The 27210-nt window shown below is 52.3% G+C and overlaps 1 protein-coding gene across 1 annotated transcript; it reads left to right on the top strand.

The window, feature by feature from the left end:
• The first annotated feature begins 1773 nt into the window (after window positions 1–1773).
• On the top strand, window positions 1774–9703 carry NPTX2 (neuronal pentraxin 2). The gene is made up of 5 exons (XM_013005415.2): window positions 1774–1785; window positions 2341–2557; window positions 6456–6700; window positions 8244–8423; window positions 9161–9703. Exons 1-5 carry the CDS (start codon window positions 1774–1776, stop codon window positions 9386–9388), a joined length of 882 nt encoding a protein of 293 aa, XP_012860869.1. The 3' UTR covers window positions 9389–9703.
• Window positions 9704–27210: the final 17507 nt, after the last annotated feature.

Genomic DNA, 27210 nt, shown 5'->3' on the forward strand with positions numbered 1-27210 from the left:
GCGGCAGCTCCAACTGTGTAGTGGCTCCGAGGGGAGAAAAGCCCCGGCGCCGGGTTCCCGTTAGGATGACAGCCACGGAAACCCTGTGAGTCGGGATCCATTCGACGGGTGCACGCCCGCAGACACAGCATCGGGCTCTGCTCGGAAACTTCCCAGCCTCCGCGCCTGGAAGGAAAGGGTTAAGCCTCCAAGCACTGGGACAGAGCCCCGCGAGCGGCTGCTCCCAGGAACCCTTTGGCGCCCAGAGCGGCGCTGTTGGGACGGGTCGGGAGCCTCGGGCACCGGGCCCTTCCGGAGTCCGAACGGCCGGCGGAATCTGGAGGCACCGCACGCCCTTCCAGGGCCGGTCGCGGGATCCGAACCGACCGCATAGGGCCGGCAGGTGGGCTTCAGAGCCGCCTGCGCCCGGCCCCTGGGAGGCTTTCAGGTCGCTTTGCGGGGAGGAGTCCTGATTCTGTACTCTGGGGGGAGAGGACTGCTCAGGGCGTGGAGGCTTCCCGGTGTTCATCTAGACCTCCCACCCCACCCCAGACTCCTGACCCTCCTTGCTGTGAGTGCCATCACGTCCGTTTTCCATCTCACAGCGACCCCGTGTGACAAAGCCCATAGGGTTCCATGCGGTGGTTTTTTTCGAGGCTGTATTCTTTCCGGAGTCTGGCCGGAACCCACTAGCCTCTCTCTCAAGGGCAGAAAAGTGAGACCGTCTGTTTTTGTAAAGACTAGGGCCTTTGCAAGCCCTGCCGGGCAGTTCTACTCTGGCCCACAGCATTGCCCGCAGTTGAAATCAGCCCTCCGGCAGGTTTCCATCTTTTCAGGAGCAGATTGCTACTCTTTCCTGCTGCAGAACAGCTGAGAAGCTTTGGACTGACAACCTCTAGTTAGCAGCCCACCTTTGACCGCAGTGCCACCAGGGCCCCCCTTTTCTGTTGATAACAGTGATCAGAATATGTATTAGCAAGGCTCAGTTTAAATGATAGGTGTTGATCATTGCCAAATTATTTTGAGGAATTTCCCAGGATGTGATGCTAAATACAGCATTCCCAGTATCGGCACATCCCTTGACTCATTATGATTAATAGAAGCCAACATTTCTTAAACACTAAATATGCATCAGGCATATTATCCAATCCTAATTCTGGCAACAACTGTAGGATGGGGTGTCTATGATCTGCACTCTACAGTTTGGGAGTCCTTAGACATAAAAGCAAAGCAGAAATTTTAAAAACCTTAACCATAAAACCTAGCTGTGGAGTTGATTCCAAATCAGTGACCCCCATAAGAGAGGGTAGAACCACCCCACAGGATTTCGGAAGCTGTGAATCTTTAGGAGAGCAGACAGCCTCATCGTTCTCTTGAGGAGAAGCTGATGGGATTGAATGCCTGACTTTTCAGCTCACCTCCAAACGCCTTCACTATCGTGCCATGAGGACTCCTTATGCTTAGACCTAGAGAGGGGCAATGACCTGCCAAGGACACGTGGCTGGGCAGCGGCAGGCTGTCCTCAGCTCCAGCAGGATGGGAGAGGGGTAAAAGGGAAGTGAGGATTGAAACACCACATTGAAACAGAGACTTCTGAAACTCAGAGCAGTCAGGTCTCCAGTGGCATCTCCAAATGCCTGCCTATTTACCTTCCTGCCACACTGGGACGTAGGAACTGTTGGATTTCTGGATGGACGCTTTCCCATTTGGAGCACCATTTGTTTAAGTGGCACTTTGGTTAAGCTCAAGGCTGTGCACCTACCAGCCTAAGGTTGGCAGTCTACTTCCCTAAAGATGTACAGTTCCGTGAGCCCAATGGGTCTGTTCTAGTCTGTCTTCCAGGATCAGCTTGAGTCAGAATCAACTCAATGGCCCTGGGTTTGAGTTTGTTTTGCTTGTTTAACAAAAGCCGCCACTGCCACCACCACCACTCCAGATCCTAGCTGTGTCCTGGCCTTGGCCCTACATAGAAGTACAAGTGCTGGTTAACATTCTTTTTAGTAAGAAGAGGGGAGAAATTTTTGACTTTTTAGAAAAAGAGAAAAACAGCTTTTTTTGGTGGGGGAGGATTGGGGGAGAGTAAAACAGCTTTCTGAGAGGAGAAAGGTGAGTCACAAATGTTTCAGGAGAGGCATTCTCACTTGACATGGAAAATCCTCTCCAGACCCAAACAAACAAACTAAAACCCCAGTGGCATGCCCCCATGGGAGCCACTGGTAGATGGAGGACTGGTATTTGGGGAGCATCGCCCAGTGAGGTCAGACGGGGTGGGGGATGGGGGGCTTTGCACAGTTCACAGTTTCCTTTCTGCTGACTTGACTTCTCCCTCTGTGTTACCCCCACCCACCCCACCCCCCTCAGCACCAGCTCCGAGGGAATGTCTCCAACGCTGTGCTCCCCAGCGACTTCCGAGAGGTGCTGCAGCGGCGGCTGGGGGAGCTGGAGCGGCAGCTGCTGAGCAAGGTGGCTGAGCTCCAGGACGAGAAGTCCCTGCTGCACAACGAGACCTCGGCGCACCGGCTGAAGACCGAGAGTGCCCTGAACGCCCTGCTGCAGAGGGTGACCGAGCTGGAGCGAGGTGATGACCGCTGGACAGGTGTCTGGGCCCCTCCCAGCTCCTACCCTGCTGTAGAAAGAAGGAAGCTGCCCTCTGAGCCAGAGAGGGGAGATCCAGGGGATCACTCCACAGAGGCAGTCACTGGTGCTCCCTGAGCCCAGCAGGGTGACTCTGGAGACATTGCTGGTAGTGGCTCTGAAGCTGCTCATCCTTCCATTCTAGAACCTTCCAGTCTTAGATGCAGGAAACCATCTCGGTCCTTACGGTTCAAGTGGCCAGTCTCCTCTGCCCAACTGTCAGGTGCAGGCTTGCTGTTGAAGCTGAGGCAGCTCGCCTGCCTGGCATGAGAAAGTCTCTTGTGCTCCTGAAGTTGGGGCCGTGTAGACAAGCTTGCTGGCACATTGTCCCTGGGGTTCAGAGCAAGGAGTGGCCAGGTGTCTGCCATGGGATTTCAGTGACAGACAGCAACAGTGTGGCAAAATGTGAGGACAGGGTCAGGTCTGTGAAAACAAACAAGGGCAACTGACAGCAGTCTCTTGAGAGGCAGTGCTGTCCCGTCCTCGCCCCCCACCCCCACCCCGCCCTTGACCAAGAAAACACAAATCAATTTAGGACGAGCTGGATAAACAGCCTAAGTCTCCACTGGCCCTGTGGGCATCTCATTCCCCCATCTTAACAGGTCTCGAAGCCCTGATGGTTGAGCACTCTGCTGTTAACCAAAAGGCCATTTGAACCCACCCACCCGATGTGTCGATCTGCTTCCATAAAGATGTCAGTCTTGGAAACCCTTCAGGGCAGTTGCACTCTCTCCCGTAGGGCCACTCTGAGTCGAAATCCACTGGATAGCAATGGAGCGAACTGGGTCCTAATCAGCTCTCTGCATCCTCCCCTGCATTCTCCACTCCTGCTCTGTGGATTACTTCCTCCTGAGGGGAAGGGGAGAGATCATGCTGATAGAACTGGGAGCACTGGGTGTGCTGTTGGGGGTCTGGGGTGACAGGCTTCCCAGAAGAACACTAGCCGGACAGCAACGGTTTCCAGTCACCTCGCTCCATGAATTGACAGGAAGTGCATTTAATGCCGCATGTTGGATGCATCTTTTAAGGCCAATGGCCAAGGAAGGCCTACTGAAGCAGATCAGGGGAAGGGGAGGGTGCCGATCAGCTTCACAGACCCCAGAAGTCATGGGCAGCCTACATTACTTCCTGAGCTTCCCTTCCAGAAAAAAGGTCCTGGCCCTTTTCAGCAAAGGGTGAGTGTGGCTTAGACTCGGGTTTCCAAGCATGATTTTACCTGGGCCTCTGGTCTTGGTGAGCTGGCCTCAGGAAACCTATGAGGTCTCCAGCCTCCCCAGAGGTGAGCAGTCTGGCTTTGGCCTCTCTTCTCTCTCTGAAGAGACAAAGGTGAAGGGGCTCTCCTCCTGTGTCCAGCCCCTACCTCCCTGGAGCCCTCAGCCACAGGCTACTAGGTAACAGGGCACCTGAACCAAGGTCTTCTTTGCCTCTTGGGGGACCCCCACCTCTAATTAAGCCTATCGTCACTGAACTAACAAGAGTAGTGATGCTGAGTCATTAAGGAGAAAAGCCAGCCCCCTTCCAGGATAGAAGCCATTTGTTTTTATCTACTGGTACTGCCTATGGTGAGGACGGGCACTTACCACCCAGGCAGGGCATGCTCACAGCTGCAGGTGGTGCAAATAGTTAATGCGCTCGATGGCTAAACAAAAGGGAGGGGCCTTAGAAGAAAGGCCAGACTCCAGAAAGAATACAGCCTCACGTCATCCTTCTCAGGGTGTTTAGTGGCGTTTTTTTCCAGAAGTGGATTTACAGGCCTTTTTGCTGAGGTACCCCCCGGGGCCAACTGGTACCTCCAGCCTTTGGATTAAGGGCTGCCAAGTGCAGTAACCACATGCACCAAACAGGGACTTCCTCTTGCTCCTCTCAGCCACTGCCCTCACATCCATTCCAGCTCATAGCAACCTGTGAGGACCGAGTAGAACTGCTTTCTAGGATTTTGGGGAAGCAGGCAGCCTCCATCTTTCTCCTGCAAAGTGGCAGTGAGTTTGAACCATCGAATTTTTGGTTAGCAGCTGAGTAATTTAACCACTGCACCAGTAAGGTTCCTTCTGGCTCATAAACTCACCCAATGCACTGTCATCGAGTCGGTGCCAAATAATATTTGACTGGGTGAATGAGCTCGCAAAGGAGCTCAGCCAGTGAGATCTGAAGTCTAAAGGAGTTTGTGTTGAGATGGCTCACAAAATTGGATGAATTTTGAAATCTGTGATAAACTGGGTAAGACCCCTTCCACACATCTATATCTTTATTTAGGGCAGATTAATCTTGACCTTCATCCAATGGTGTATTGAAAATTCCTAAACCCATCTCAGAGTACCAGTTGTTTTTGAGGGACTTGGAAGTGCCAGTTGCACAGGAAAGACCCTAGTGGCGCCAGGAGATTAGCATTGAGCTTCTCACCATAGGTTGGAGGTTCAACAACCAGGCTGTCTGCTCCTGTAGAGATAGATTTACAGCCTTGGAAACCCTCTAGAGGGTTGGGAAGACTTTGAATCAATTCGATGGCAGTGGGTTTGATCCCATGGGGACAGCCAGGGCTTCTCACTGCTGCTAGGCAGGTGTGATGTGGCAGCATGACAGGAGATGGCTTGGCTTGGTGTATTCAGGTCCCATCAGTGTAAGGTACTTGGATGCTGCTTATTGATCTGCAGTTGTGTCCAGACCCAGGGTCCCTCTGGTTTCCAACAGCAGGAAACAGTCAATAACTTGATCTCCCTTCAAGAAGGAAGAAAGGCCACTGCACATTCCATCAAGGATTTCGGGGGAAAGTCACTAAAATTTCAGGGCTAGTGTCAAACAAAATAAGGGCCGACTCCCGGGCCTGAGGACCGAGGATTGGCGGGGGCTGAGTGCTTCGAACCCCTCTCCCCACAAGACCAAGTTTAGTGCGGAGACAGCTGAGGGGTTGTTATTTTAGGCAATAACAAAGGTGACAGGGACCAAAGGACGCTTTCTTTCCTTAGTGGAACTAGAAAAGTCAGGCCAGGTCCTCTTGACCCCATTCCGTGAGCTCTCGAGTTACCAGGCCACCAGTTGCCATTGTCGGCCTTGGCTCCTGGAGGCCCCGTGTGTCACTGGGATTTTCACCAGGGTTTTCGGTGGCTGATCTTTCAGCAGTGGATCACCAGGCCTTTCTCCTGACACACCTCGGGGTGGATTAGAGACTCCAGCCCTTCAGCTCTTTAGTTGAGTGCCTAACCATTTCCATCACCCAGGACTCCAGTTCCCAGATGTGACTGTTAGAAACAGAGGCTATTAGAACCCAACAAGAGTTTTTTTTTTGTTTTTTTTTCTTCTGCCTTGTTAAGAGGCCTCATCCACTGTCCCCAAACCAAACTAAGCCTGCTGCTGGCAGGTCGATTCCGAGACTCGAAGTGACCCTGTAGGGCAGAGTAGACCTGCTCCACAGGGCGGCCACGGCTGTACATCTTGACTGGAGCAGACAGCCTCATCTTTTGCCTCCTGCTGGGTTTAAACCATTGATCTTGCTGTTAGCAGCCCCATCTGAACCCCCAGCACCATCAGGGCGCCTTTTCTTGAGTATTCAGTGCCTTGAGTACACAGAGCCTTCCCAGCCCCCCTTCCTATACTGGCAGTGCCCTCTGCCTGCTCGGAGTTCTCTTCCCTAATCTATCCATCCAACTGACATTTCATTATTTGGGTTCGGAGTAGATGAATCTCAGGCTTCCTGGGATCACTCAGGGAAAGCCCCCCACCCCCAGCCCTGGCAGTGGCAGCTGCTCCACAGATGGAGGGACTGATATATTGGGTGCTTCAGCGGAGACCAACGCACTGCCCTGGCATGGGCCTAACGGCCAAAGACCTCTCTTCTCTCCCAACAGGCAACAGCGCATTCAAGTCGCCTGACGCCTTCAAAGTGTCCCTGCCCCTGCGCACCAACTACCTATACGGCAAGATCAAGAAGACGCTGCCCGAGCTGTATGCCTTTACCATCTGCCTGTGGCTGCGGTCCAGCGCCTCGCCAGGCATCGGCACCCCCTTCTCGTACGCGGTGCCTGGGCAGGCCAACGAGATTGTGCTCATTGAATGGGGCAACAACCCCATCGAGCTGCTCATCAACGACAAGGTGAGGCCCGAGGCAGATGGCGCAGGGGATCAGGTGCAGAATGTAGCCCAGGGCGCGGGACCAGTGGCATGTGGTGGACGTTGCTTTGCGTGGACTTACTCATTTTCCCGGGTGGTGCACTGGGACGGGGATCCTTCGGGCGACCCCAGGTGGAGTCCCAGGCTGGCGCAGCTTCTCCGGGTACCCGTGAAGTGGAAGGAACAGAAGGGGTTGTGGGGTCTCAGTTCAGGAAGGCTGCTTACCACAGGAGGTGGGGGGATGGATGGGGGAGGGGCTGTGTACCTCTCGGAACACCCGGTACTTCTGAATATACAATGTTTGCTAGAGAAGGCCGGGCATCAAGGAATTTTCTGAGGGCTGGTAAAACTCACCTTCATTCAGGCATATACAGTGTGTGCCTTCCCACAGAGCAGTTTTAGAGCCCTTCTTAGTCAGTCCTGCCGTAGCCCGAGTGCCCCACCCCACCCCCCACGGCCCCACTGCACACCTTTCACCCCAAAGTCAGACTTCACATAGCCAAAACTATCTGCAGACCCTCCTCCACCACCCACCGCAACGCAGTTGGCTGGTTGCCTTCCCTAACTGTCCCTGCGGAATTTGTTTAGGTTGGAAACGTCTCGGCCTCTCCCCACTGGGATCCTGGCAGTGACCACTTCAAGCCAAGGATTAATTCCTCTAAATACCACCTTCAGACACCGTCTGACCCAGGCATTGTGTCCCCTCTGTTTAGACTGCTTGTAAACATGCAATTCCTGGGAGGAAGCCCGGGTTGCTAGGAGACCAGCAGTAACAACAGGGTGCTTAGCAGTGGGCCGGCCAAGTGTCCTCAGATCAGGGTGGCTGCCTAGGGCAGGGGCTGGAATTCATCTCCAGCTGCCCCCACTTGCCCCCCAGAGACCTTCACTCCTCTGTGCAGGAGACACGGCTCACACCGATTCCTAAGTGCCACAGTGGCTATTTGGGACACTGCTGGAAGAGTTTAGGCGCCTGGTGTGGGCCCTTCTCCAGAGGAATCCCTGAGTGTCACGGACAGTTAGGTAAAGCGGCAGGGTCCAATCTGCCCAGAGGTAACTTGGAAGAAAGGCCTGGCTATCTATTTCTAAAAATAACGCTCAGCCAGTCAAAGCCCGGCCAGATTCAGGGTTGCCCTGAGTCAGGACAAACCCAACAGCCGTCTGCTGGGTTTGTGGTTTTCAGAGCCCACTTATTTGAGGACGATGACCCAGTATGTCCCTGACTCCCCTACTGGTTCTCCGATGTTGAGGGGCATCCAGCTCCTTGGTCTCCTTCTGTCCCAGTTGAAACTCTGGGCTGCCCCTTTCCCCTGGCACGTGTGTCTCTCAGGCATAGTGCCCCACCTCCCTCTTCTTTCTTGCACCCCTGCCCACCCTGCACCCTCTGACATAGTTGGTGTTGGGTGTGTCACCTACACAGCCCAGAGAAAGAGGGGCTGGAGTGATGGGAGGAGCATGGGTCAAGGAAGTCCTACCCCTGGGGCCTCTGGGAGCCGAGTCCAGCAGGCCGTCTGCACTTCCACCCACAGGTCATCCAGCTGCCCCTGTTTGTCAGCGATGGCAAGTGGCACCATATCTGTGTCACCTGGACCACTCGGGATGGCCTGTGGGAGGCCTTCCAGGATGGGGAGAAGCTGGGCACCGGCGAGAACCTGGCCCCCTGGCACCCCATCAAGCCAGGGGGCGTGCTGATCCTCGGCCAAGAGCAGGTGGGTGCCACAGCTGCCTGCTGGCCAACTCGAGGGAGTGTGCCACGGGCCATGGCCTGGCCTTCCCAGCTGGGGGTCCCCTGGGGTCCCCACTCCAGTCTCCCTCTGGGGATAGGCTGGGGTAGGCAGCAGCCCTGTGCCTTGTTCACCCCTCCCTCCCCGAGCCTCTGCTTCGTGCAGTGCTGACTGGGGGCTCCCTGCTCAAGGTCTCAACCCTGCTGCCCAGAGGGGGCACTGAGAGTGAGGACGCAGGTGGGGTACTCAACCCTTGCGGGCTGCCCTGCAGACCCCATCCCAAGGTCTGTGGTGGAGGCTCTGATAGACCCTGTGTTATTGATGGAGTGCTGGGGGGTTAAAACTTGGTGCCAGGACATGCTTTGAACCTGGAGCCCATGGGGTCTCCTCTCCTGTCCCCCTCTCTTGGAGGCTGGGGCCTTATGTTCCCCCTCCCATGATTTGAGGCAGGGACCCTCTCTACATCCCCTTTCACCCCACTGTTGCATTTCCTTTGCGGGGAACTGGGAGGCAGGGAGCTCCGATCTACGGTCTCCCCTCCAGCCTCAATTTCCCCTGTGCAAAATGGGGTGATTTGAGGAATGCCATCGCCAGGCCTCTGCCATTTCTCACAGGCTCAGGGAGTATTCACAGGTCCCGCCTCCCACTTGGTGAGATTTTGGGGGGGCGGGGGGGGAGGATGGGACCACAGGGCTGAGGTTGCTCTCCCCCTCTGTCCCCAGGACACAGTCGGGGGCCGCTTTGATGCCACGCAGGCGTTCGTGGGGGAGCTCAGCCAGTTCAACATATGGGACCGTGTCCTGCGTGCACAGGAGATCGCCCACATCGCCAACTGCTCCAGCAACATGCCAGGCAACATCATCCCCTGGGTGGATAACAACGTTGAGGTGTATGGGGGGGCCTCCAAGTGGCCCTCCGAGAGCTGTGAGGAGCGGCTGTTGGACCTGTAGCCAGCGCCCTGGCTGGCATCTGCCGTCACTCCTGCCTAAAGGTCAGGGCATGGATGCCCCAGGGACCTGTGTCAGCTCCTGCCCAACCAGGATGTGGCCCAGAGCCCCCTTCCCAGGCACCCGAGGCCCCGAGACAGCATCTGTCACAGGCTTACCTCTTTCCTAACAAGACTCAGGGGGACATGGGGGCAGTGCCATCGTCTCCTGGAAAGAAGTTCTGAGCCATGAATGCCTGCTTTCTGTTGTGGGCCCCAGGGAAGGCTCGGGGCCCCTCTTCCAAAACCCGGCAATGCTTGTGCAGCCCCCAACCTGGCTCTCTGGTGTCTCCCACGTGCCTGTCTACCCCCTTCCTGCCAAAGGCTGTATGATCATCCTGCTCCGGTGGCCGAACCGTATCTTGTGTGCATTCCCCCCTCCCCCCAAAACTTCCTGCTCGAGGACACTGCTCAGTAGAGCACCCACCTCCACCCAGTCCTGTCTGTCCTGTGTTCTCCACACAGCCTTCCTGCTGAGGACTGGCAGGGTGGGCTGCTCGAGGCACCCTGCCTGGTCCCAGGTGGAGAGCCCAGGGTGGGGAGGGCCACCACAACCAGGCTCTCACCCCTTCAGACCATGGCCTCATTCCCCGCAGTGCCAAAGTCCAGTTGCAGCTTTTCCCCCCCACAAAGGCTGGCTGGAGTTTTCTCTTCCCTGGTGGGCGTCCCTCCCCACTCTGTACCTTGTGTTCGTCTGTCACCTCTGTCGGCTTCCGTGCGATTGTGACCACCTCCATCAAGTGTTTCCCACAGAACTTTGGAAGAGAACTGATTTCATTTGCCGGATCCACAGGGCCGAGGCTGTCCCTGGTTCTGAGGATGTAGAGATGAGGCGGGGAAATGTATAAAAGCTAAATATTATATATTTTATTTTTCATATACATGTTCAAAGTGCAAATCTGTGGAAATTCCATGTGCCGGGCCAAGCCGACAGTCCCATCGTAACGTTGTGTGTGCCCCTGTCCTAAAGATGGAATTTTGATTAAAATGCGTCGGCAGCTGTTGTTGGTGCTTGTGCCTGTGTCTCCCTGCCTCCTTGGGGCCCCTGGTAGCTATTTGCCTATAATAGACTTGCTGGGGGGTAAGGGTGGGGCTGGGTGGGCCCAGCAGGAATTGGGGATCCTTGGGTGACACAGTGGGTAAAAGGTCAGTAGTTTGAACCCACTAGTGCTCGGAGAAAGATGAGGCTGTCTGCTCCCTTTAAGTTACAGCCTCGGCAGCCCACAGGACAATTCTACTCTGTCCTCTCAGTCAATACAGGTGGGAATTGGCTTGGCTTCATTGGGTTGGGTTTGGTGGGCGATGGGGGAGGGGGTGGTGTCAGTGAAGAGTGTGATTTAGCTATGTACTCTTCCCTGCTCCACACCAGGCTCAAGCTGTGGATTCCTTGAAGGCCCTGCCCAGGACTCCCCAAGCCCACCTCCATCTTCCCAAGTGCAGGGTGGACCCCAGTCAGACCGCTGTTCCCTTTCAGGAGCCACATGCACCCTACGTGGTGCTGCAGGTGCCCTTCCCTGAATCATCCCATGTAATCCTCGTCAGAGCCCCCTCCAAAGAACCTGTCCTGCCCTCCCGGTGACGGTGTGAGCACACATGCCGAGACCTGGTGCTGCGAGCTCTGGGAGTGCTCAGCTGTGGCTCTGCAGCAGAAAGGCCTGGAGACCTGCCTCAGTGCCCATGATAGCCTGGGGGAGAGGGAAGTTCTACTCCGTCCTATGGGGTCACTGAGTCAGATGCAGCTCAGCAGCCCCCACAACCACAACACAATCACCACTTTCAGACGAGCCAGCAGCTGTTACAGGAACTGGCCCGGGACTCCTGAAGATCCCGCCACTGTTTGCTTCTGACCAGCCCCACCTGCCAGGCTTCCCACCTGAGGGGTATGGTCCTCCTGGCTGGTGTGTCCTGCAAAAGAGCCCCATAAGGGACTCTTTCCCCTCCACTTTCCAGTTTTGCCGAGCTGCTGAGTCTAACTCAGTTTGTCCCCTTCCCAAGTAGCAAGGACTTGATTTATAATTGTTGGGGGAGCGGAGTCCAGGCTTGAGGCCAACTGACACAGGTGTCTGATGTACTTGGTACCAAGGCTGCAGTAGGAGCTTTCACCTCTAAAACCAAGATCGATGGGTCGCCGGGCTTCCTGGAGTACATTCCCAATGCTTTTGAGTTATGACTTGGCAGAAGTGGAATATCATTAGTGTTGAGTAAAACATGAAATGAGGTCAGCGTCTCTGCCCAGGGGCCTTTCAAATCCGAAGGCCTGAGACCAGGTGGAGAGCGAGCGGTTTCTTTGAATCCCCTTCCCAATGAAAACAAGAAGCTGCCCCTGACCCCTGTGAAAGGCGCTACACTCCTTAGGGATTCTGAGACTCAATCTCCATGGGTGTGGACAGTCTCGTCTTGCCCCCACAGAGCAGCTTATGGATTTGAACCACCAACCTTGGGGTTTGCAGCCCAACACTTAACTGACTTCCCCACCTGAAAGATTCGAATGTCGCCACTGATTGTGTGCCTGGGGCATGCCTGAAGCCCGTCGTTCTTTGCGTTGCCTCTCCAAAGCATGCCTTTGCATCAGGGATTTGGGAATCTTGCTGAGGGGGGTTGTTTGCCACTGGAGGAGCCTTGAATCCAGAATAAGACCAACACGCTCCTTGCTGGCCCAATGTGGGATGAGAGAGGACCTATAGGTGCTCACAGGTCCTATAGGTGGTTTGCAGTTTTGATGGAAAAGCAGAAATGAGAGTCATCCGTGTCAGCCCAGTGAAATCCATATACCTTTACCCTCCCATTATAAGGGCTGTGGCTTGGTTTCTCCACCCAAAACCCTTCCTATTTGCTGGAGACTGGAGACCCCAGGGTAGTAAATGGGGGTCACCGACAAGTGGATGTCTTACACTGGAGGCTCAGAGAAGCAAAACCAGTCACACACACACACACACACACACACACACACACACACACACACGGAAAAATTTATATCAAGAAAATGACTCACACAGTTGTAGAAGCAGGTAAGTCCAAGAGTCAGATGTTAGGCTGGAGAGTACACCTGACTCACATAACTGCAGAGGCTGATGAGCCCAAGATTGGCAGGAAGATGACAGACTGATGACTGCAGAGGTGAATGAATCCAAGGTCATATGGCAGGCAGTAGGGCAGGCTGTTGGCTCAAGTACAATGAAGGTCGTTGACAGATGCATAATCCAAACCCAATAAAAAGCAAGGGAGCTTTTCCACATCATCCACTTACATTGGAAGCAGGCCACACACCTCCATTTAACTCATTGCATCAAGTGTGTGATCTGAGTAAGGATGCAGCCTCCCATACTAATCTTATCCCGTTAAGGAGGCTTAGGACTAATTGCCTGTGTCGACATTGTGTTAGATCAGGTCATGGGAGAATTACTAGGTGTTGACTTTCAAACCAGGAGCCCCTGGTAGCTTGATGGAGTATGAATGAGGCTGCTAACCACAAAGTCAGCAGTTCAAACCCACCAGCAGCTCTGAGAGAGAAAAATAAGGCTTTCCGCTCCCTTAAAAATATACACTCTTGAAAAGCCAGAGGGGCAGTTCTACCCTGTCCTATAGGATCACTATGAGTCAGAATTGACTCGATGGCAGTGAGTTTGGTTTGGTTTCGGGTCTTGAAAGCCACCGATGTATGGTATTACCAGCCGTGATGGCTTAGTAGGGTACACATTTGGACTGCTAACTGCAGTCAGCCATTCAAAACCACCAACTACCAGGAGAAAGATGAGTTTTCTGCTCCCATAAAGAATTACAGTCTTAGAAACTGTGTTAGTCTGGGTAGACTAGAGAAACAAATTCATAGACACTCATGTATATAAGAAAGAGGTTATATACAAGAGCAGTTGAATATTCAGAAAACATCCAAGCCCAGTCCAAATCAAGTCCATAAGCCCTATATTAGCCCATATGTCCAATACCAATCTATAAAGTCCTCTTTAAACTCACAAAACACATGTAATGATGCCGAATGCAGGAAGATCGCAGGCCAGTGGGTGGGAAGTCTTGTGGATCCAGTGGCATTGTAAACATCTCAGCGCTGGCTTCTTCAGCTTCCGGGGCTGCTTCAGGGTAGGTCCATGTGGCTTCCCCTCAGGGATGTCTTACAGGAAGTGAACAGACAGAGACAGTCTCTCCCACCTCCAAGGAGGAAATCAGATTTCCCAGAATTCTCAGGAGAAAGTCATGCCCACACAGAGGCCTCATTGGCTATGATCTGATTGACAGACTAGACTCCACCCTTTCATTCTGAATTCTCTCGAGTTCCAAATTGACACCACATTAAGTAACTATCATGGAAACCCAGAGGCAGTTCTACCCTGTCCTGTAGGGTTGCCATGAGCCAGAACTGACTCAATGGCTGTGATTATCTTGGTTTGTGTGTGGACCTTTGTGTTACTGCAGCAAGAGGAATCTAAGACAGGATTAAGCCATAAGGTGCTGCCAACCACCCTGGGGTGTCATGCATTCTTCCCAGGTTGAAAAAGAGACCAAATTGGACTTCTAAATGACGAGGCAGTGGGAATAATCACTCCTCCACTAACTAGGTCTTGTATAATTAATCTCAACCCTCAGAGACCCTGTTCTCATTTACATTAGGACTGCGGTAACTATTTTAACTGGGGGAAGATCCATGAGGCTCCTCCCCGCCCCACCAGGCCAATTTTTAAGTAACAGAGATTTCAATTGATTTAATTTTATTACTCATTAGGTCAGCGAGCCCATGGCCACTATGAAATCATTTAGGGCAATTGGCATTATGACTAGGAGGAACTTCGGCAAAGTGGTCATTTTTGATAGTTAAGATGAGGCATGCCTATTTGACTCTTACATTTAACAGCTCCCCTTAAGATTATAGGGGTTGTCGTTGCTAGTGTTTCTGTTTAAAATTGGGTTCTCCAGAGGAGCAAAACCAGTGAGGTGTATCTATAGATATACATAGAAAGATTTCCTTCAAGGAAATGGCTCACCTAATTGTGGGGATTGGAAAATCCCAAATCTATACATCAGTCAACAGAAGAATGCTTCTCCTGACTCAAGTCGTTGCAGGGGCTGATGAAGCCCAAATCTTCAGGGCAGGCAGCAAGCTTAAGGTTTCCACATCCAAAGAGCAGGAAGTCAGACAAGATGAGTGCAGGATCGATCAAGAGAGAGCTAGCTCACTGCAAAACAGTGCAGCCCTGTGGAAAACAATATGGTGCTACCTTAAAAGGTCAGAAATAGAGATGCCATATGACCCAGCAATTCCTCCACTTGGTACATAGCCTAGAGAAATAAGAGGCACGACATGAATCCGTATAGACACACCCATGTTCATTTCAGCACTATTTACAAAAACGATGGAAACATCCTAAATGCCCATCAATGGAAGAATGAATAAACAAACTATGGTACATACCCACAATGGACTCCTACTCAGAGAACACAGTGTATCTATGGATCACCTCTTAACATGGATGAGGGTATTAGGCTGAGTGAAATTCATCGATCTTAAAAGGACAAGTACCAGACCACTATTGTAAAAAGTCAAGAGGGAAAAATGAAGGTTTTCACACTAAAAGAAACCTTCTTGGACGTATACCACAGGTGGGAGAGGTGAGAGAGGACCTTTCTGACTAGAGAGCAGACACGTGTTAACTGGGGTGAAGGACAAAAGTAATGGGTGAAGGATAAAGAAGGAGGTTCGCAAAAAATGATGGAGGCCGGAGAAGACACTAGGAGGGGTAAAAGACCACACTCACTGCCACTGAGTCGGTTTTGACTCATAGTGACCCTGTAAGACAGAGTAGAACGGCCCCTGTGGGTTTCTGAGACTCTAACTCTTTCCTGGAGTAAAACCCTCATCTATCTCCCTGTTGACCTTGTTGTGAGGGGTTCCAGGCTGAAATGCAGCAATTCCCTCTGTCCTTGAACTTGCTGGGTCTCTGGATCATCTTTGTGTGTGTGGGTGTCGTCGTCTCTGGATCAATGATGTCCTCCCAACACAGAGACCCTGGCCCTTTTACTTCTGGAATGATCCCAACACCAGGCCAGCTGATGCCTTACTTGGTCTTGGAAATCTCTGCCACAGTGCCGGGACCCTGGGTGGCTTGTACCCTCCGTGGGGATCTGAGCACTGTGGCTGCCGGCTTCAAGGCCTCAGGAGCAGTGATCTTTGAGCATTTTGTCAAGAGCCGAGCACCTAGATCAAAGCCCCGTGTCTATTGTTTGGCGTGTCCCTCTGTGGTGGGTATAGAGGACCAGGGCTTGGCTTGTTCACTCTGGGGGTCGTACTCCCTTTTGTGAGTTGAAAGGAGGCACTTGGAGATCTTCTTTCTGGAATTACTTTGTCATTTGGGGATGGGGGAGGGGGGCCATTGGAGATTCCATTTACTCTACAATAAGGTGACCAGACGTCCTGCTTTTGGCGGGACAGTCCCGATTTTTAACAATTTTTCCCTGCATCCGGCGGTGTTTTTTAAAAAGTCCTAATTTTTGGAAAGAATGCACGAAAAGCTAGGGTATATGGTTTTCGGCTGCCATGTGGCTATTTCACCAGGATATGAGTTTTATCAATGGTGTCCCGCTTTACCAGTTAAAATCTGGTCACCTTACTGTACAATCCTTTGAACTCCAGGACCTGACTCTTGCCTTTGTCAATAGACCACTGTGTGGCATTCAGTATGACGGGATGGGTGCCTGGAGTGCTGCCTAGCAGGCCTGCCATAGCCGATACAGGGCACTGGGCGGCCTCATGTCCCTTGCTAATCGATAATCACCAGCTTTCTAACAGGTGGCCAACACGGCAAAGATGTTCAACCACCGCTAAGTAGGCCGGCATGGAATTTATTTTACTTTTGGGCCAAGAAATACAAAACCTTCTATTGGTGTAGAGTTCAGCCCAACAGTGGGTCTGAGCAGGAAAACTTGGCATGGCAGTGCCTGGAAACAAGGAGTTGAATCTGGCCTACAGAATGGGCTCTGGCAAGAAAGCCTAGCTGGGATCGCAAGGACAACCATTACACCAACATGGCCTTGAGGACAATGGCCCGTTTCTAAGGTAGCACATACTCCCACACACAGATACACACGTGCCGCATCTTTCTTGTCAGTTGAGTTGTGTAGTTTCCACTGATAGAAAATAGGGAACTCCCCCAGTATTTCTATTTATTCATCACTACAAATAAGGATGCCTAGTGGCAATGTTAGGCAAGCACTGGACCGCTAACTGCAAGATCAGCGGTTCAAACTCACCAGCCACTCCATGGGAGAAAGATGAGGCTGTCTATTCCTGTAAAGATTTACAGCTTTGAAAACCCTTTATCTAGGGTTGCAATGAGTTAGAATCGACTTGATGGCAATGGATCTTAGTTTTGGGTGTTTCTCCTTTTTCTTTTTTTGCTTTAATTACTAATAGAATAGAATAATGTTCCCTAGAATATTTGGGGGGAGAGTCCAAATTTCAGGTGAGAAAAAAAGCCAAGCCATTTTTTAATCTGACAACTTCCTTCTTGAATAAATCAAGAGTAGGTTTGATTTGGTTAACTCTGGGTTCGGCCAGAACCAGTCCAGGTGTTGGCCCTATTTTGATGGTTCATATCAGCCAGCTGATTGGTTATTACCAGGGATCTCAATCTGATGGGGAAGCTCATCAAGGCCAGGGTTACTCATATTTAGCTTTGTGACCTTGGCCTTGGCCCGGTTGCTGCCTTTTTTGTGTTCTCAGGCTTGTTTTCGGAAGGAAGCATGAGGCAAACTTACCAGGCTGCCCTCCTCTGTGCAATTCTGCTCTCCACAGTTGTCAGTGCCAATCATCACAGGCACATGTTAAACCCCGTCCAAGCAGCAAGGAAACTCAGGAGATGGCAGTTTGTGGGTCGACTGACATTTCCTTGTCACCCACCACAGAAAGTGTGTCCTAGGGGAAGGTGATAGCCCAACCCTGGCTTCCTGTGCTGATGGTGCTGATGGGGCTGTGGGGAGTTTGGGAATCACAGGAAACATCACATCTATTTTCTAAAAGAGAGCATTTAGTTGGGTAGCAGCATACATTCAAAGGGCTGGGCATGGACCCAGCTGAAAAGATAATCACTCATGAACGGTGGTTGTGTACCAACCCCCCAGTTTAAGAAATACATGGCCAGAGCCTACTTGGGGCCAGTATCTCTCTAGGTACTTCTGGTTGTTGGTAGTGCCACAGAACCAATTCTGACTCCGAGCAAACTGTGTACAAAAGAATGAACCATGGTTTTGTGCCACCTCACAATGGTTATTCTAGTTGCACCCACTGCAGCCGCCACTGTGCCAACCCATCTCATCAAAAGTGTTTTTCTTCTTTGCTGCCCTTCTGCTTTACCAAGTGCGATGTCCTACTCCAGGGACTAGCTCTGTGTTGATCAGTGATTCAAGGGATGTGAAATGAAGTCTTGCCATCCTCACTTCTAAAGAGCATTCTGGCTGTACTTCTTCAAAGACAGATTTGTTTGTCCTTCTGGCAGCCCAGGGTGCTTTCAGTATTGTTTGCAGCACCCTAATTCAAAAGCATCGATTCTGCTGCACCCTTCCTTAGTTAATGTCCAACTTCTACAAGTACATGAGGTGATGGAAAAATGCTATGGCTAAGGTCGGGGGCACCCTAGTCCTCCAAGTGACTTCTTTGTTCTTCGACACTTTAAAGAGATCTTGTATATCCATTGTACCCAATGCCATGCATCGTTTGATTTCTTGACGGCGGCTTCTGTGAACATTGATTTTGGATCTAAGCAAGCTGAGGCCCTAGGTACTTGGAAGACAGCAAGAATGTCAGTCTTTGTGGAGCTGACCTTCCGGAGGGAGGAGACAGACGGGAACTGCATGATAGTATTTGTTAGAAATGAACACAGGCACATCTCATTTTATTGCACTTTGCAGATAGTGTACGTGTGTTTACAAATTGGAAGTCTGGGGGCTCGACACCTAACAAGTCAAGTAACACTGTTTTCCCAACAGCCCAGGCTCACCTCATCTCTCTGTGTTCCATTTTGCTTATTTACACAGATTCTCAGACTTCTCCATCATGCTGTTGCATGCTTCATAGATGACAGCCTAGTGTTGACATCACTTTGAGGTACACTGAGAAGCCAACAAAAGAATGATGTGGTATGTGCTATTGCAATACTCTCTTGGTCCTGGTGGTCTTGAATCAAACCCCCATAACGCTGAGGCATGCCTGCAACCCAACCCAAACCAATGGCTGCTGAGTGGATTCCGACGCCTGGCAAGCCCACGTGTGTGAGAGTAGAACTGTGCTCCTGCTGCTCCACCACGGCTGGTTTACAGAAGGAGATCACCAGGGGTCTCTTCTGAGGACCCTCTGGGTGGACTAGGACCACTGACCTTTCTGGTAGCAGCTGTAATGGTGAACTGCTTGGCCCACCCAGGGACAGAAATGGCTAAGTGTTCTGGAAAAAGAAGGGATGGCATGGAAATAAGGGACCATGGAAGTGGAATGGGAGGGGGGTGTTACAATTTTAGGTGGGAGGTGGTGTCAGGCTGGTGGCGAAGATGACAGTCTGAGCAATAAGAGAACTGACCACCCAGACCTTCCTCACCCGTGAGCCAGCTAAGCAGCTTCTGCTGTGACTTGCTTTTGTTTCTTGACTCGGCGTGATATTTTTGTGATGACTCCATGCTGATGGATCACAGAGAGGTTTATTCATTTTCACCATGTAGCCTTCCTTGAAAACACATAACACATTTATCTATCCTTTCTGCTGGTGAACTTTTGGATGGGGCGTATCTACTGACGCAATATGCCAGGGCTTTCTCTCGGGCCAGCGTGTGGGAGAGCAACGGCTGGGCTGAGAGGTGTCTTCTGCGTTTGTCTTACGTCAGACCAAAGTCTTTTCCAAAGAGGTGATCCTTATCGGATTTTCTACCAGCAACAGAAAGCCCCCACCCGCTTGTCACACAGCCTCACAAGCACTTGATATGTTCAGACTTGTGATTCTTTGGCTAATCTGGTGAGACTCGGATGATACCTTGTTTGCTTTTAATTCACAAACTCCCTGTTAACTGGGGCAGCTGAGCATCTTTTCCTATGTTTATGGACATCCGGGTTTCCTCGTCTGTGAAATGAAATGTCATCAAGTCTACCCTGAAGTCGTGTGCCTCTCTCTAAAGGATTAGCAGGGGCTTCTTTGCGTTCTAGAAACAACTGCTCACAGAGTCTCTGTGTGTGCCAGACCCTGGCTGGTCCCTTCATCTTGTGATCACTTTTAATGAGGAAAGCGTCTTCCTTTCAATAAAGGAAAATCCTCCTATCTTTCTTTCCCTTTTGGGGTTCGTTCTTCCGGTATCTTATGTAAGACATCCTTCCTCCCTGGAGATCATGAAGCTGTTGTCTTCCAAAATTATCTTTAAGATGTGGTCTTCATATAATTGTGTTCTAACATTTTTTTATGTTTTGGCTTTCACGTTTAGGTCTCGGAGCCATCTGGAAATGCATTTGTGTGAGATAAGGATCCAAATTAAATTTTTTTTATGTGCAGAGCCAATCGTCCTAGCACCATGTGTTGACTAATTCCAGCACCGACTTTCTGCCTTGCTGGACATATTTTATCTAGACACGCTCCAACGCCGATCGCCATGAGCTATAGGTGGCCACCAGACCCTTGAGACGTGGCTCGTGCCACGGAGAAGCTGGATTGTTTCTTTCCGTTCATTTTAACTCATATCCATGTGTACCTGAGAGTCATGTGCAATCTGCTGGTTAGTGGGGGACGGCCAAACCAACAGCCATCGAGTCGATTCTGACTCACAGCGACCCTGCATAGGGTTCCCAAGGTTGTAGATCTCTCCTGGAGCAGACAACCTCGTCTTTGTCCTGAGGAGCAGCCGGTGGGGTTGAACACTGATCAGACAGCCATCGTTGTCTCCTGACCACCCCCATCCCAATGTGATTCCATGATCTCCTCCTCACTTGCCTTGCTTCTGACGAGCATTCTGCTGCCAGTCCTACCTTTGTTCCTCCATGCTTCTTATTGCAGACCACTTTAATAGTTCCTATTTTCCACTGGCTTTGAAGAAATCAACTCAATGGCAGTGAACTTGGTTTGGTTTTTCTCCCTGGTCTTAGGATCAAGTCTGAGATCTCGTGGAGATCTGCCTTCCTCTTTAACTGCCTTGTACCACCCTCCTTGCCCTCACTTCCAAGGCTTCCAGTACACTGCCCTCTTAGCCCATGCTTGCCTTTCACTGATTCCTCTGTCTCAAATGCTTTCCCACCTGCCCCGGACACGACCGCCTCCCTTTCTTCCACCGCCGACTGTTTTGCCTCATCCTGCGTATGGCCTTCACGTTGCTGTGGGCTGCCATTGAGACTCCCACTCGTGGCGACCTCGTGCCCACCGAAATGAAGCACCACCCGGTGATGGGTTGTGGACAGGACCCTTGTGAGCCACAGGGCGTTCACCGGCTGATTCTCAGAAGGAGATCCTCAGGACTTTATTTCTAGCCCACCCTGGTCTAGAAGTTTCACCACAGCCTGGTCAGCATCACAGCAACACACATGAGCTGCCTCCACTGACCGACGGGCTGGGGACTGGGCTGAGGCCTCCCATGTGGAAGACCAGAACTCTATGGCTGGGCATTGTCTTAGTTGTCAAAGTGTGCTTGTTGGCCCCATGCCCCAAACTAACCCTAATAAAGGTTCGTTTCCCTTTATTCAAAGGTAAGTCTTGTGGGTCCAGGAGCCTCCTCTCTGTATCACTGCTGTTTCTGCAGAGCTTAGAACTTGTCCAACTCTCGGTCACTAATTGCTGGCTGGCTGGCTGGCTGGCTGTGCCTGTGAGGTCTGAGCCCAATTGTTGCCTTGTCCAGACGCGAGCTGTTCTGTTTTGGGTCAGGTTGTAGCCGGGCGAGGCTGAGGCAGGTTGAACAGGGGGTGAGCTTGTCTATATGGCAGGGAAGGTCTGGGGGATGTCCTACAGGGAGGGGAACTGCCAGGGACCACCTGAGGCTGCCAGCTTTGGATGAGCCCTCCACAGACTGCAATCTGGCCAAGCCTGATCCTTTGCCATCCTGCAAAGACCAGGATCCGATTGAGCTGCCCACCCCACCCCGAGGAAGGCACTAAGTCTGATTGGGGCAGGGGCCCCCATCTCAGCGCCCTAGTGCTGTCATCACAGAAGTACCACAAGTGATGAGCTTAAAAGACGGGCATCTACCTTCTCACTGTTGAGGAGGCTCAAACAAACTCATGCTCATTGAGTCTGTTCCAACTACGGGACCTAGCACAACTGTCCAAGATGCCGATTCACAGCGACCCCAATGCTCAGGATATAACTTCCCCTGTGGGTTTCCGAGACTGTAACTATTTAGGGAATAGAAAGCCTCATCTTTCTCCCTTGGAGCAGCTGGTGGTTTTGAACTGCTGACCTTGTGGTGAGAAGCCCATTGTGTAACCCATTCCTCTGCCAGGGCTCTTCAGGAGGCTGGAGTCTGATTCCAGGGCGCTGGCCCTCTGTGTGGGCTCTGGGGGAACTCTAGCTTCCCTTGGTCCCGTCGCCATCAGTGATAGCCTCTCTGTGTGTCTGAGCTGCTCCTGTTTACAACGCAGAGTCATTAGGTTTATTCCAGCAAAACAATAGCCAGGCCTACGGGTGAATAATTACACCAAGGCAGGCCACACTTGTGAGAACAACCAGCTGTACAGGATCAAGAGGGTATAAGAGTTCAGAAGGCAGGAAGGGAAAGGGGCACAGGGTGATCAGAAACGGGAGACACGGGGAGGTGGTGGGAAGACGTCTCCCATTGAAACGTGCGGGAATTGGTGTCGAGTGGGAAACCAGTTTGCTGGGGACACTTTTACCCATCACAATAAAGAAATTAAAATCCTTGGGTTTAAAACAGGCCCTGCACAGGGATGCCTTGTGAACATAACCAAATAGGATTCCCAACGGGGATTGCCACCCCAGGTGTGTGTAGCGAGGTGCCATCACGGGGCCCTAAAGGACAAGAGCAGTGCTTCCCTGTGGGGTCTCCCGGGCTGTCAAAGCTATGGCAGCCAATGGCCAGATCTTTCTCAGACATCGGGGCTGCTGAGAGGCCTCCAACTACTGGCCTGTTGGGTGGCCCCCACGAACTTCACTGTTGACCCACCAGCACCCCCTACACACATTTATAACCAAGCCAGACCCACCACTGGTGGAGATGATTCAGACTTATGGCCTAGGGGTTATTTCAACACATATTGGGGGACGCTGGCTTGTTCTCAGGTGGCCCCTGGAAGGATCCCGAGAGGAACCATGCTCAGCCTTCTCTGCAAGAGGCCGTCCCCCAGGATGAGGCCATCCCCCAGGACGAGGCCAGCTTGTTGCTACGAGCACTAAGTTGTTTTTCTCCAGGGGATGAGCCAGCTGAGTCCTGGCAGCTCATTCCTGTCCAGGGGTGAGAGCAAGATCCAGTCCTTGGACTGCCGGTCAATTTTGCAGCTGAAAGGGTGGACATTGAAGGCCACTTGGTCACAATCTCAGCACAGGTATTGGCCAGCTGGGTTTGAGAGGTGAGTGTCGGGCAGCAGGCAGTGTCCTTGTGCCTAATCATCAAGATAAGCATTGGTCTGCTGTGCTTACTTCCCCACCTGTAGGGAACAATTTCCTACTTTTTCGCTACATCAACCTCCAAGATTCCACTTCTGGGTCTAGCTGGCTTCTGCCTGGCTCTCAACCCTGCAGCACCTTCCTCCTGAATCAAAAACACCCCTTTGCAAATCATGATTCAATCCCAGACGGAGACAGAGGGCCCCTAAAGCAGATAAGCATGGATTCCTGTGTTTACTCACTCATCTGGAGAGAGCAGAGGCCCGTGGTGGAGCACACATAGAAACACAGGTGTAACTGCTTGCTGCAAATCAATAAGTAGGCACAAGCCTGTGTCTGCCTTGCTCTTGGGTCATTGCCCCAGGTGGCTGGCTCCAAGCTCCTTCCTGACCCCACCCCCGGGGCCACTGACAGGAGCATCTGCCCAGGGACCTCTCCTCATAGCCCCACCTCCCATTCTATTTTAGGGTTTCCCAGCCCAGGAGAAAGGGAAACAGAACAAATAAATATATGTGTGCCTTCAGCAGGCAGAGGAGGCCAAGCTGAGAGAAGATTCAGGCTTCCTCGCTAGAGGATGGGCGCAGAGGGATGGGGGGCCATGGGGGACGTGGGGTGGAAACAGAGGCACCAGATGACTAAGAATGCCTAGCCTCTGTCTCAGGGTCCTGAGGGAATCTATTGCTTTCTGGTTCTGCACACCACATTCTCTCAACGCTGCTTGGTTTACCTTCTGCGATGGAATTTGAAAATAAATGCAGCGTTTGACCTATTTACAAGTCGAGGTGTGCATGCAGGCCTGTTAGCCTGGTAACCAGGTGATGGGATTCGCCCTTCAGGAGAGTCCAGGTGACCTCACTCAGGCGTCTGCTGGGAAGCTAATCCCCCTCTAAGAGCACGCCAGATGTGGCTCCCATGCCTGGTTCCCCGCCCCCCGCCCCCGGCTCTGACCCAGATTGGCACAGACGCGGGCACCACAACCTCGGCTGCCAACAACTGGTGGATGAAGGGCTGGAGACAGCCCCTCACTGTCCGGTGTCCCCTGAGCGCAAGCTGGGCTAGGAACTGGGTTTTCACTGCGTGGCCTAGGCAAGCCGCTTCCCCTCCCTGGGCTCCTTGGGATGTGGATTGGAATTTGGTGATCCCTTTGTTCCAAAACTCAGCCTGGAGAAGCTTTCACTTTGTTTTATGTTAATAGTAATCCTTCATGTGAATACCCCAGGGGCTGGGGGGTCCTTTAAACCACACACCATCCCAGAAACAGCAAGAAGGTTTTTTGGTTTTGGTTTGGTTTTATCCCTAATTCACTGAGAAGGAGACCGAGGCTCAGGAATGCAAAAGGGGGCTTGTCTAACTTCACAAGGTCCATTAGGGCAGAGCTGGCCTGCCCAGGGTCTGGCCACGGACATCTCGTCCTGAGTGAGTAAATGCATAAACCACACAGAGGCCCAGGTGCTGAGACAGTGCTCCCTATCCCTGGGCACATGGGCCCAGCAGATGAGCTGTTCTGGCATTCCCTGGGTGTACTCTGGAAGCCCAGGAAAGGGATCGAGGAGGTTCCTAGGGCCCAGCATTGTCCCCACACCCCCGGCTCTCTCTGCCTCCCTACCTGACAGGCTCTCTCTCCATCTGCAAATATTTACTGATGTTCGCTGAGCTGCTGCCATGGTTACAGGCATCCCGGGAGCTGAGGGTCCAAGCTGGACTTCAAACCTTATTACAATTCACGGCCCAGAGTCAGCGGCTGCTTCTCAAGGCCCCAGTCCTGTCTGTGACAGCAATGTTTCCCTCGCTCCGGGCGGGCAGCAAGCCTGAGGCTGGCTGAGGGGCTAGGGGGCTGGGGGAGCAGGCAAGGAACTGCCGGGCTCCCCTGGGTCCCAGATCTGGGGGGGGGGAAGAACAGAAGCTCCTGAGGCCACACAGCACTCCAACTCCAGGAAACACCCCAAGACTCACCCCTACCCTGAAGATGAGCTTCTCCTGGGTACAGGGCCCCAGTGACCTCGCAGGACTGTGTTCTGATGGATCAGCCCTCTATGCAAGCTCTGAGACACACGCGAGTCCCAGCTCTCTGGGTCTTTACCCGCTCATGTGTAAAGCAAGGGTTAGGAGTCCTGGGGAAAGTTAACGGAAAAGTCTGAGCTTCAAACCCACCAGCTGCTCTGAGGGAGAGCAATGTGGCAGTCCGCTTCTGAAAGGGTTAAGTCTCACCCCAAACTCATTGCCAATGAGTCCATTTGGGCTCACAGCAACCCTCTAAGACAAACCCTGTGGGTTCCCAAGGCTGCCATCTCTATGGGGACAGAAATCCTCATCTTCCTCCTTTGGTGCAGCTGGTGGGTTTGAACCGCCGACCTTGCAATTAGCAGCCCAATGTGCACCCCTCCACACTACCAAGGTTCCTTCCATAAAGTTTCCAAGCTTAGAAGCTCTGTGGGGCAGTTCTATACTGTCTATAGGACCCATGAGTCTGAATCGACTGACAATGGATTGGGACAAAGATGGTTAGCTCCTATGGGCTTCTTTTGAGGAGTTAAGAAACCAAGCTGAGAACAGCCTCCCAGAGTAGAACGTGTGATTGTACCTGAGATCGGATCAGATAAAGCTGCCGAGGTCCACTTTCCCCCACATCGCTTCCTCTCCGCACGTGACCTGAGACCGATGACTTCCTGTCTCTGAGCTTGAGTTTCCTGCCTGTGAGAGTGGAGAGCAACAGGCACCCAGCAGAGCGTCATTCCAAGAACTGAAGGAGCAGAGCTATGTGCGGGCTGTTGTCATCGTTCATGGGGGCTACCCAGTCCAGGGCAAGCCCCGTGATTGCCTGGGGACCAGATGGTGGTTTGGGAAAGCAGGTCACCAGGTACTTCTCCCTCCTCTTCTTCGTCTGGAAGCTCCTCTGAAACCTGTCAGCATCAGAGGAGCATACGAGGCTGTGACTACCCCGTGAGGTGCATTGGCCGGGAATCCAACTCAGGCTTCCCACATGGACAATGAGGATTTGATAATGCTCCACAGCAGTGAGGCTGTGATTAGGGGCCATCAACTCCATTCTGACTCACAGTGACCCCAGCCACAGCACTGCCCGGTCCTGCACCATCCTGACAATCATTCCTGTGTTTGAGCTCATTGTTGCAGACACTCGCTCAGTCCATTCTGTTGGGTGCCTTCCGCTCTGTCACCACCCTTCCACTTTGCCAAGCATGATGGCCTTCTCTCCTGACAACATGGCCACAGTATGTAAGATGGAGTCCTGCCATCCTGGCCTCTAAGGAGCACTCTGGCCGTACTTCTTCCAGATTTGTTTGTCCTTTAAGACAGCGTTCATTGTCCCACAGTTTCCGGGGGGTCCGGCCTCTGAGAGAGACTTAGTCGGTGGTCTCTCATAGGGTCGTAGTGGAGCTGTTGCCTGGGGGTTGCAGTCTCTGGAGCTTGGCCAAGGCTGTGGGACCTGCTTCCAAGATGGCTCCTTGGCATGGCTGTGGGCAGGAGGCCTCAGTTCCTCACCATGTGGGCCACCCCAGAACCCAGGGTGACTGGGGGTAGAAGAAGGTGACACAGGAAAGAGATGAGACACCTCTCGTGGGCCAACCAAGGAGACCAGGAGACCAGACTGGACGTGCCAGGTTGAGAGGGATAATAGTGGGTATCCAAGAAGGAGCTTAGACTTTCAGGAACCCAGGACAGACGTCGATGGAAGCAAGAAGGCAGAGCCAAAGAGGCAGGCCTGGTGGTAGGTCTTTGTTGATCTGGGCTGGCTTTGTGAGCACACGCCCAGGCACCATGTCTACAGGTATCTCTGAGTGGGAGCAGCCAACTCTGCTCACTTCTGTGGGTTTTCTCTGGCTCTGAGTACTCACCAAGCTTCAGCTCTGGCTGCTTTTTCCCTGTGGTTCTTGGGGCACCTCTTTCCTTGGAGCCCATGAATAAATTCCATCATCAGCCAACAGCACTGGGAGATGCAGACTCAGGAAGGACGGCCTTCCACGTGCTGCCTCCCTCCCACCATCCAAGAACCTGCTCAGAGGATGCTGTGAAACACAAGCCTTCTCAGACTCTCTTCTCCCATGTCCCCAGCCCCTCCTCCCCGTGCCCGCCCTGCTTCGCTTTCTCTAGAGCACGGGTCACTTTCTATCACCACGTCATGTATGGGGCTGAGTGATAGAGTTCTGCTCTGAAACATCATCAACGGCACCATCTTCACCACCAC

This window comes from Echinops telfairi, unplaced genomic scaffold (genome assembly GCF_000313985.2).
Source record: "Echinops telfairi isolate 266 unplaced genomic scaffold, ASM31398v2 ScPeMD7_5;HRSCAF=22, whole genome shotgun sequence".
In the NCBI taxonomy this organism is placed as follows: Eukaryota; Metazoa; Chordata; class Mammalia; order Afrosoricida; family Tenrecidae; genus Echinops; species Echinops telfairi.